General features: G+C 50.9%; 2 protein-coding genes across 3 annotated transcripts in view; both read left to right on the forward strand.

The window, feature by feature from the left end:
* The window catches only part of Bcl7b (B-cell CLL/lymphoma 7B), a 12649-nt gene extending 6614 nt beyond the window's left edge, over window positions 1-6035 (forward strand). For both annotated transcript variants that reach the window (XM_013031771.1, XM_013031773.1), the window contains exons 3-6: window positions 1445-1541; window positions 4029-4199; window positions 4839-4918; window positions 5053-6035. In XM_013031771.1, coding sequence (XP_012887225.1) covers window positions 1445-1541; window positions 4029-4199; window positions 4839-4918; window positions 5053-5160 — 456 coding nt within the window. In that variant the 3' untranslated portion in view covers window positions 5161-6035. The remainder of the gene's footprint in view (window positions 1-1444; window positions 1542-4028; window positions 4200-4838; window positions 4919-5052) is intronic.
* A 5245-nt stretch (window positions 6036-11280) lies between these two features.
* The window catches only part of Baz1b (bromodomain adjacent to zinc finger domain, 1B), a 66275-nt gene continuing 66151 nt past the window's right edge, over window positions 11281-11404 (forward strand). Inside the window, exons 1-2 of the mRNA XM_013031701.1 lie at window positions 11281-11306; window positions 11367-11370. Coding sequence (XP_012887155.1) covers window positions 11281-11306; window positions 11367-11370 — 30 coding nt within the window. The remainder of the gene's footprint in view (window positions 11307-11366; window positions 11371-11404) is intronic.

An 11404-nucleotide genomic window follows, 5' to 3' on the forward strand; every position in this document is an offset into this window, starting at 1 on the left:
TTTGTCCATCATGGGGCTTGAACTCTGGGCCTGGGTGCAGTCCCTTAGCTCTTCAGTTCAAGGCCAGTGCTCTACTACTTGAGCCATAGTGCCATTTCTGGTTTTCTGGTGGTTAATTGGAGATAAGAGTACCACTTAGACTTTTCTGCCAGGGCTGGCTTTGAACCATGATCCTCAGATATCAGCCTCCTGAGAAGCTAGGATTACAGGCATGAACAACCAGTGCCCAGCTCATCCCTCTTCTTCACCCTTCCTGCTTCACTATCTAGCACAGTCCAGGCTGCCCAACAAGTTTATCAGTATAGTTGCATGGATACTTACAACTATACGCCCAATGCTTTTCTGGTCACTGGCTGATTTAGACCTCCAGTGCAAGCTTACATAGTTGCCAGAGCTTAAAAAAATCTAAGCTGGGAAGGTGGCTCAATGTTATAGTACTTACCTTGCATGCATGAGGCCCTGGGTTCAATTCCTTAGCACCACATAAACAGAAAAAGCCAGAAGTGGCGCTGTGGCTCAAGTGGTAGAGCACTAGCCTTGAGCTGAAGAGCTGAAGGACAGTGCACAGGCCCAGAGTTCAGGCTCATATAGTAAGTATGCCCTCAATAAATAGACACGTACAAAAAGATAGAGCTGGTTAGGTACCAGTGGCTCACGGCTGTAATCCTAGCTACTCAGGAGGCTGAGATCTGAGGATCATGGTTCAAAGCCAGCCCAGCAGGAAAGTCTGTGAGACTCTTATCTCCAATTAACCACCAGAACACTGGAAGTCACTTGTGGCTCAAGTGGTAGTGTTTGACTTGAGCTGAAGAGCTCAGGACAGTGTCCAGGCCCAGAGTTCAAGCCCTATAATCAACGAGAGAGAGAGACAAAGAGAGAAAGAGAGAGAGGAGAGAAAGAGAGGGAGAGGGAGAGAGAGAGAGAGCACACGCACGAGAGCACACTGGCCGACTTGAGACAACTCAGAAATCATTGGGCTCTTGGAGTAAATGCTCATTTGCAAATGCTTGGATGTGTTATTTCTTCACCCTGGCTGTGGCAAACTCATGCTTGCCTACCCTTTCTACTGTGGTCACACAATTACATCTTCCCTGAACCCTGCTTCAGGGAGGGGATATGAGGACACTGAAGGGCCCTGTACCATCTGGCAGCATGTTGTCTGAAGTGATGTGGTGCCTCCTCTGGTCCAGCTGCAGCAGAGCAGGGTGCCAGCGGGATGCTCATGCTTCCAGTCCTATCACAGGGAAGACTCAGCGAGGAAGTGCTGGTTGGACTAAGGAGCAGCATGGGAGCTCAGAAGCAAAATCCCCTCCTGGCACATTGCACTTTGCTGCTGTCCTTGCTGGATGCATCCTTTCTGCCTGTCCTGTGCACTCTCAGCCCTCCTCCCTCTTCTGAGGCTCTTGCTTGACTGTCATATTCCTTTTTTTTTTTTCTTTTCTAGAAAGAAAAGTCAAAATCCAACAGTTCAGCAACCCGGGAACCTAATGGCTTTCCCTCTGAAGCCTCTGCCAATCGCTCTCTCCTCCTTGAATTCCAGGGTGAGTTGTATCTGTGTCTACCTTGCGGGGGGCGGGGAGGATGCAAGTCAGTGTAGCTGAAGCCAGGAATGGAAAGGTACATGACTTACATAGTAGTGATGCATCACACAGAAGGCCTGGTGTTCTGGTTCAGAATTCTTTTCTTTTTTACTTTTTGAGGTGCTAGGATGGAACTCAGGCATTGCATTCCAGCACGGGCTAAGCCAGTTTTTGGCCACTGAACTCTACTCTCTGCCCTCTTCTTTTTGTGGATGGCAATTATATGATCCTATCTTAGATCATAAAGCTACCCAAAGCCCAGGCTTCTGCCCTAAGCCAGCCTTGCCTGTGTCATCCTGCTACGGTGACATTACCTCTTGGGGTATTTCACATCTACTTGGCAGTTAGTGTATGAGATGCCCTCAGTTCCATTTCCAGATTTACCTTTACCTGCTCTTCGTGCAAACCAGACTGTGGTTGTTGTCATTCCTGCTGAAGGCAGTTCCAGGGAAGGTTTGCCAGAGCCCACAGGGACATACCTTAGTCCCTTCATAATAAACATGGGGGGGGGAATACCTGGGGCTCATACCTGTAATCCTACCTAATCAGAAGGCTGAAATCTGAAGATTAAGGTTCAAAGCCAGATTGGACAGAAATGTCTATGAGACTCCAGTTCCAACTAACCAGCAAAAAGCTGGAAGTAAGCCAGCTGCTGGTGGTTCACACTTGTAATCCTAGCTACTCAGGAGTTTGAGATCTAAAGATTGTGGTTCAAAGCCAGCCAGGGCAGGAAAGTCCATGAGACTGTTATCTCCAATAAACCAACAGAAAACAGAAGTGACACTGTGGCTCAAAGTGGTAGAGCACTAGCTTTGAGCAAAAAGAGCTCATGGCGGCACCCATGCCCCGAGTAGAAGCCCTGAATCTGACACCCTCCCCCCGACCAAAAAAAAAAAAGTCGAGTGGAGCTGTGTTTCAAGTGGTAGAGTGCCAGCTTTGAGCAAAAAAGCTAAGGGAGAGTAGCCAGACTAAGTTCAAGCTCAGTATGGGCACCAAGAAAGAGGGGGGTGACAGGGGGCTTGGTAGGAGTGAGGGCTACAGGCTTACCATCTCTCTTATGGATGTAGATCCTCCCCTTCCCCTCCCCCCCACCTGCCATTGATGTAATGGAGGAAGGAGAATTCAGGGTGGGCTCTAGCTGCTTTGGGGAGTGACAGTCACTGCTGGGGACTGCACTGCTGCATTTTCCAGCCTGTGGTCTTGGTGTCTTCTTCATTTAGCAATGCCAGAGCCCCTCCTGTGACCTTCCTTCCTCAGGGAGGGGCAGGGATGAGCAGCCCAACAGCTTGCCCATCTGTGACATCTGGTGCCCACAGGAGGCCAGAAACAGTGTGAAATAAGAACCTCACTAGGCACCCCGCGGTGACTCATACCTATAATCCTAGCCACTCAGGAGGCTGAGATCTGAGGGTTATGGTTCAAATCCAGCCTGGGCAGGAATATCCATGAGACTCTTATCTCCAGTTAACCACCAGAAAACTGGAAGTGGCGCTGTGGCTCAGTGGTAGAGTGCCAGCCTTGAGCAAAAGAGCTCAGGGACAGCACCCAGGCTCTAGGTTCCAGCCCCATGACTGACAGAACAAACAGAAAGAACCTCAGTGGTGCTCAGGGGACCTACAGAAGCATCAGGGTGTTGAGGCAGCGCCTCTTCTGAGGCATGGTACATTGGTCTTCTGGGAGACTGAGAAGGGCAGTTAGACCAGCACAAGCTGCAGAGGCCACTGGGCACAAAGCAGCACTGCACATAGGGTCTAGCTGCTGTAGCCAGGGGTCATAGGAAAGCTTAGCACACTGAGGTCCAAGTAGATGGACCTTGAGCGTTGAAGCAGGCATCCTGTGTGCCTGAGGGAGCAAGGGGTGTTAGATGTGCCCTGAAGACTGTAGGAGCCACTGGGAGCAGCACAAAGGCTAGAGACACAAGACTGGGAGTTGTTAGGTGGCCATCATCAAAGGCCTGCCTGAGACAGCAAGACTTGGACTGGGGCTGCAGGAGAGACTGCTTTGTTCACTTTAAGCCTTCAGATATAGCCCCCTGCATAATCCCTCTTCTTGGGGCCTCAGGGCCTTAGCTGACTACCTGCAGACATCACCAGGCTCCTTCGGGTACCAGGATTGCCAGAGGAGTTGTCCTTTCCCATGGGACATGAAAATGCCAGGCTGGAGCTGGAAGGGTAGGCAGTCATGAAGTGGTTAAATCTCAGCAGACCTTACATTAGTTTTTTGGCTGACTGCAGCACTTACAATACTTGGGTGGTGAGATGGGACATCTTGATCACCATAGGCTCTGGAGGTGATCCACAGTATACAGGAGCCCCGAAAGGGCTTGTCCTTTTTGAGAGCACCCCAGCCATGATCACATACCCTTCATGTCCATGGCCATCTATGAGGTATGGGTCCTCCTTGGCACCCAGCTCCTCCTCCGTTGACTTCGCTGTGTTTGGTCCACAGATGAGAACAGCAACCAGAGCTCAGTGTCGGACGCCTATCAGCTCAAGGTGGACAGCAGTACCAACTCGAGCCCCAGCCCCCAGCCAAGTGAGTCCCTGAGCCCAGCCCACACCTCCGACTTCCGCACAGATGACTCCCAGCCCCCCACGCTGGGCCAGGAGACCTTAGAGGGTGAGTTGTGGAGGGCCAGTCATTTGTCTTTGGAGCACAAGGGTGGTTAGAGCGTGCCTTGGCCTAGCAGGTCCAGCTGCTTGTAATAGCTCAGGCTTTTTTATTTTTTGGTCAGTCATGGGGCTTGAACTCTAGGCCGGGGTGCTGTCCCTCAGCTCCTCAGCTCAAGGCGAGCGCTCTACCACTTGAGCCACAGCACCACTTCCCATTTTGTGAATAGTTTATTGCAGATAAGAGTCTCATGGACTTTGCTGCCTGGACTGGCTTTGAACCATGATCCTCAGTTTTCAGCCTCCTGAGTAGCTAGGATTACAAGTGTGAGCCACCAGCACCAGGCTTCAGGCTTTTTTTCTGTGTATGTGCTCAAGGCTAGTGCTTTACCACTTTGAGCACAGCTCTACTTCTGGTTTTCTGCTGGTTAATTGGAGATGTCTCCAAGAGACTTTCTTGCCTGGGCGGGGTAGTTCCAAGTGGAACACTCATCCATGGCATGTAGCCTGCTTCTGAGAGGCATCTGTGTCCCAGTCTGGCTCTGTGTTCCTGTTACACAATCTCCCCTTTCCTATAGTCTTCCTTGACACTTACAGGAAAGTTTCCCCTGCCAAGGCCTATACTAAGGCTGACCTTGCTGCTTTTCAGAGCCCTCCCTGCCTGCTTCGGAAGTTGCGGATGAGCCCCCCACCCTCACAAAGGAAGAGCCAGTCCCTCTGGAAATGCAGGTAAGGAGTCACAGCCCCGGGTGAAGGCAGGGCCAAGTGACTGGTGAATTCAGGGTCATCTGTCATGAGTGTGCGGGTGGAGCCTGGGGGTGGTAGACTGACCAGTCTGCTACTCCTGCTCTGGCTCCTCCTAGATGGCAGAGGAAGAAGAAGACTCGGGAGCCCCACCCCTGAAGCGCTTTTGTGTAGACCAGCCAGACATGCTGCAGCCTGGGGAGGTGCAGAGCACATCGGAGAGCTAGCACCTCGTGCCCCCACACCTCCTGCCCGCCTCTATTTATTGCATTCCGGCCCTAGCTGTGCCGCTGCTGGGCTGGGCAAGCACTGTGGTGCAGAGCCCACACAGGCAGCCTTCTGGGAGGGCTTGGGGTTGTAGCAATCATCTTCCTGTCCCTGGCACCTGAGAAGAGGAACCCCAGGGCCTTTTCATACCCCAAGTAGGCTGGAGCACCAGCCACCCCAAGGTTCATCTATCACCTCCAAAGGAGCATACTCGGCTTCCACCCCTGGGGACTGAGGCCCCTCTGCCTGGAAGAGGAGATGGAAGGCACCTCTAGAGCAGAGCACGCCCCAGGTTACTTGAAGGTGAATGGAGACTTCCAGCAGGGCCCAGGCCCTGCTGCTGTTGAGGAACTGGTGGAGACCAGGGAGGTAAGGGGGAGGCCCCTCATCCTTGGTGGAGGTTCAAAGCTCATGTGGATTTCCTGTGCCCAGGCTTCCTGCCCAAGCCTAGGCAGCCCTGCCTCTGGGACAGCTAGCTGCTGACTGACTGTGCCTGCCAGAACTGCCAGACTCCCCCAACACAAACACAAACGCACTTACATGCACTTACATCTGGCCACACCATGCATTTCATTCCAGCCACCCACCTCCCTCTGTGCTCCACCCCAAGATGGACAGATAGGAGGTTCTGACCACAGTACCTGCCTCACAGTACTCCCTCAGCTCACACTTTCTAGAGAGTTCCTTTTCTTTGAAATCTGCATGTTTAATTGAACTTGGTGATTTTATTTTTTGTTTCAAAAAAGTTTAAGAAAAATGGAAATGGGCAACAACGAGCGAAGACTTATTTTAGCACTGAATAGAATATTTTTAAAATTAAACTATTTGAAATATGTCTTGTTGGTGTGAGTGCTTCATTCTGAGGCTGTGGGGATGGCAGGGCTGGTGGGTGGCCCAGTCTTGGGAAGTGATGGGAAGGCCCAGCCTGGTGTTGGTCTGGTTTACCGAGAGTACACTTGATGGCAGTTGTTTGAAACTTTTGCTTTATCCCTGTACACCTGAGGGAACTTTGAGAGAACAATGCCAGTCCTGGGGCTGGAACTATGGGCATGGGGCATGTCCCTGGGCTCTTTTTTTTGGTCAGTTGTGGGGCCTGAACTCTGGGCCTGAGCGCTGTCCCTCAGCTCTTCAGCTTAAGGCTAGAGCTCTACCACTTGAACCACAGAGCCAGCTTTTTCTGCTTTTGTGGTGCTGAGGAATCAAACCCAGGGCCTCATGCATGCAAGGCAAGCACTCTACCACTGAGCTGCCTTTCCCAGCCCATCCCTGGGCTCTTTGCTCAAGGCTAGTGCTCTACCATTTGAGTCCTGGCACCACTTTTAGCTTTTTCTGTGATTAATGTGAGATAACATTCTTAAGGACTTTCCTGCCTGGGCTGACTTTGAACCTTGATCTTCAGATCTCAGCTTCCTGAGAGGATTATAGGCATGAGCCACTGTGCCGGCAAAAGGTTTTGTTGTTGTTGTTGTTGTTGACATATATATATATTTTTTGGGGGGTGGGGCTTGAACTGAGGCCCCAGGGTGGTGTCACTGGGCTATTTGCTCAAGGTTAGTGCCCTACTACTTTGAGCCACAGCGCCATTTCTGGTTTTTGAGTGGTTAAATTGGAGATAAGAGTCTAATGGTGTCTTTTCTGCTCTGGCTGGCTTTTAACCATGATCCTCAGATCTCAGCCTTCTGTGGGGCTTGAACTCTGGGCTTGGGCACTGTCCCTGAGCTCTTCCGCTCGAGGCTTGCGCTCTACCACTTGAACCACAGTGCCACTTTCGGTTTTCTGGTGGTTAACTGGCAATAAGAGTCTCATGGACTTTCCTGCCTGGGCTGTTTTTGAACCATGATCCTTAGATTTCAGCCTTCTGAGTAGCTAGGATTACAGGCATGAGCCACCAGTGCCCAGTTATGTTAACTTTTTTTTTTTTTTTTTGGTCAGTTGTGGGGCTTGAACTCTGGGCCTGAGCACTGTCCCTCAGCTCTTCAGTTCAAGGCAAGGCCAGCGGCTCTACCACTTGAGCTACAGCGCCACTTCCCGTTTTCTGGTGGTTTATTGGAGATAAGAGTTTCACGGACTTTCCTGCCAGGGCTGGCTTTGAACCAAGATCCTCAGATCTCAGCCTCCTGAGTAGCTAGGATTACAGGCATGAGCCACTGGTGTCCGGCTCTACGTTAACATCTTTTTTGGGGGTGGGGTCCGGTCGTGGGGCCTGAACTCTGGGCCTGGGTGCTGTCCCTCAGCTCTTCAGCTCAAGGCTAGCGCTCTACCACTTGATCCACAGCACCACTTCCCGCTTTTTTCTTTTTGCTTATGTGGTACTGGGGAATTGAACCCAGGGCCTCATGCATGCAAGGCAGGCACTCTACCACTAAGCCACCTTCCCAGCCCCTATGTTAACATTTTTAAAGAAGAGTCGGGCACTGGTGCAGTACAGATACTGAAATTCTATGTTATACATAAACTAAGATGGTTTTTGTTATATAGGAATCTGATCAGCAAGATATAGAGAAGCCACATTTTGAGAGATGGAATTGTAAGTCTTTATTAGAAAGCTGGGGCTGGGGATGTGGTTTATTGTTAGAGTGCTTGCCTAGCATACATGAAGCCCTGGATTTAATTCCTCAGTACCACATAAACAGAAGAAGCTGGAAGTGGCACTATGGCTCAAGTGGTAGAGTGCTAGCCTTGAGCAAAAGAAGCTCAGGGACTGAGTTCAAGCCCAAGACTGGCAGTGAAAATAAAAATAAATAGAAAGCTGGCTACTGCAGGTGGACTCCTAAAGATCTACAGTGCAGAAAGTAGCTGGCACAGTTTTGAAAGGCAAAAACTTGGAATGGGGACCCAAGCCCTACAAAGGCAGACTTTATAGAGGAACAATCAAGGTCAGCAAAGCAAAGGTCTAGGGAACTGACCAGGGGCCAGCATTCTCTGAAGAAAAACTTTCCTGGGGCTAAACAGCATGATACTTCCGCTTAGTCTGTGAAGCAGATTTTTCCTGGGGCCAAACAATGTGACACACCTGCAGTTCAAAGAATAGCTTGTCTCACCTCTAGGCTTTTCCAGAACTGGGTGAAAAGCCCCCACCACCCAACAAGGAGCCAGGATGACTATGAGGACAAAGCAATGTTGCTTAGACCCAGTATATTCTAATTTCATTTTAATGTTGAAAGAGCCAAAGCTATTGAATGTTTAATAGGTAAGCAAATATAAAAAATAACCAGGTTTTGCTGGGTGTGGTGGCACATGTCTATAATCACAGCATTTGGGAGTCTTAGGCAGGAGGCTACCTTGGTTGCCTGGGATACATGTCAAAAAACTAAACCAAGCCAGGCACTGGTGGCTCACACCTGCAATCCTAGCTACTCAGGAGGCTGAGATCTGAGGATCACAGCTCAAAGCCAGCCCGAGCAGGTAAGTCTGTGAGACTCTTATTTCCAATAAACCACTAGAAAACCGGAAGTGGGGGCTGGGAAGGTGGCTCAGTGGTAGAGTGCTTGCCTTGCATGCCTGAGGCCCTGGGTTCGATTCCTCAGCACCACATAAGCAAAAAGAAAAAAGCCGGAAGTGGCGCTGTAGCTCAAGTGGTAGAGCGTTAGCCGTGAGCTGAAGAGCTGAGGGACAGCACCCAGGCCCAGAGTTCAGGCCCCACGACTGGACCCAAAAAAAAAAAACAAAAACCAGGAAATGGCACTGTGGCTGCTTGCCTTGAGCTGAAGAGCGCAGGGCAAGCGTCCAAGCCCAGAGTTCAAGCCCACAACTGACCAAAAAACAAGATAGATTAAAAAAAATAATAAACCAGATAGACTTAAGAAAGAACTAAATTTCTATAAATGAAGTCTAAAGTCTGGTAGGTTGGGTTGGAACCCATAGAACAAACAGGAAACAGCAGAATCAGGGCTGGAGTAGATGTAGCCTGCAGAGGACCTGCAGGAAAATGATCAAGGCATAAGAGAAGCCCCCCCACCCCCTTCATTGAGTATCACTTCACCATCCTCTAAACTGTTGTATGAAGTTCAGGCTAGCAATTTCTGTGGCCATCCTGGGCCACAGAAAAAAAAAGCCAAGTTAAGGCCACAAGTTATTTGCCAGTTTGTAAATTCTCTCAAGAGAGCCTTAGGCTTTCTGTCTCAAAACCCTTCTTCTTCCTCTTCTTTTTTTTTTTTTTTTGCTGGTCCTGGAAGGTTGAACTCAGGGCCTAAGTACTGGCCCTGAACTTTTGTGCTCAAGGCTACTGCTTTTCCACTTGAGCCACAGTTCCACTTCCAGCTTTCTTTCTGGTCATTAATTGGAAGTAAGAGTCTCACAGATGCCAGGCACTCAGGGCTCACACCTGAAATCCTAGCTACTCAGGAGGAGACTTCAACCTGAGGATAGTGGTTTGAAGCTAAGGCCAAGCAGGAAAGTCTACGATACTCCTTATCTCCAATTAACCTTCTAAAAACCAGAAGTCAAGCTGTGGCTCAAGTGGTTATCTCCAATTAACCATCTAAAAACCAGAAGTCAAGCTGTGGCTCAAAGTGGTAGAGCACTGGCCTTGAGCAAAAAAGCTCAGGGACAGTGACTAGTGAGTTCAATCCCCACAATCAATTCTCTTCCCCTTGGGGCTCTCTGGTCTCCCAGGCTCTTTCTTCATTTCTGGTTTAGAGGGCTTACTTAAATCAACTCCAGTGCTCAGTCAAGTCTGCTGAGGTTTCACTCTGTCCTCTGGAAAATGGGAAATGGGAGGGCAAATCTGCTTCCTTCCCTGCTAGGTAACCAGAGGCACTGATCTAGAACATTCGTTACAAGGGAAGGTATTCTCCCATCCCCCCCAACCCCCAAACCAGTGTCGCACGTGTGCAAGAAGCACTTTTCCACTGAACTATATCTAGGCCTGGATTTTCCCCAGCCTGTCTGTTTTATTTCCGAGGAAACCTCTCGCATCCTATTTCTCCTCCATAACTAACAGCACAGAGGCTAGAATATGGTAGGTTGCTGGTGGATACTATTTAATGCATTAAGGTTACATATATACATACATACATATTTAAGATAGTGTTTTTCTGGTAGTAATAGGGCTTGAACTCAAGGCCTTGTGATCGCTAGGCAAGCACTCTGCCACTTAAACCACAACGTCCCCCATCCCCCCCCAAAAAAGACAGGGTGTTGCTATGCAGCCCCATCTGGCTCTAACTCTGTTCTTTCTGCCTCAGTCTCCTGAGCACTGAAGATGACGCGTTTATCCTCTTAACATTTGTTTTTCAAAGAAATTCCTACATGATCCTTTCCGGCGAACCCACTAGAAGCAAGTGGAAAATACTATCCAGCTCTCAACCACAATCTCGTCCAGAGAAGTAAACTTTAGGCTGCGCCCTGCCGGGGCTCAGGCTGGAAGAAAGTCTGAAGGTTGCTTCCCGCCAATCCCTCGCAGCCGGCCAGTCCCACCCGCGCATCCCCGGGCGTGGCCGAGCACGGCGCCTTTAAGAAGGGGGCGGAGCGCGAGTGGAAAGACAAAGCCCCTGGCCGCGCGCTCCCCCTCCCCCCCTCCGGCGCACCACACGGACAGCGGTGCCCGGATGTCGGTGTCGCCGTCGGTGACAGATGGCGCAATGTCTGTAATATGTGAATGTCTTTGGGGCCTGACCTCCTTGAGTTCTCAGACTTTCGGTCTCCCGCTGTCTCTCTCTTTTAACTCCGCGGCTGGACCCCCGCACGCCTGTCACCAGCGCTTACATAACGTGACCTTTCACCTCTTCAGACTGCCCTCTGGTGCGCTGCAACCCAACTACGCGGCTGGGGCAAAAGGGGCGGGACTTTGGCGGCGAGCGGCAGCTGCTCTCAGCCAATAGACTGTGAGAGCTGACTAGATCTCAGCCTATTGGAGCATTCGCCAGCGGCGCCACAGGGGAGCAAGTTAGTGTGAGCGCTGGCCCGGCGGGGGGGGAGGAGGGGAATCTCCCGCCATTTTTCAATAATTTCCTCCGGTGCCACTAAGGAGGAGTTGTGACTGGCGGCTGCGAGGGACTCAGAGTGCAGGTTGGCCGGGGGACCGCTGCCAGGAGGCGCCGCGGGGTGCGTGGAAGCTTTGTGCCTGGATTTTCTGCCCCATGGCTCCCACGGAACGGCGCCGGCTGTGAAGGAGCCGGAGTTCGCGCCGCCCTCTCACCCCTCCCCTCCCCCACCTCCCCGGGAGCCCGGCGCCCGCTCCGGGCCGCGGGGCCTAGCGCTGCG

The sequence above is a fragment of the Dipodomys ordii genome, unplaced genomic scaffold, assembly GCF_000151885.1.
Source record: "Dipodomys ordii isolate 6190 unplaced genomic scaffold, Dord_2.0 Scaffold143, whole genome shotgun sequence".
Classification (NCBI taxonomy): domain Eukaryota; kingdom Metazoa; phylum Chordata; class Mammalia; order Rodentia; family Heteromyidae; genus Dipodomys; species Dipodomys ordii.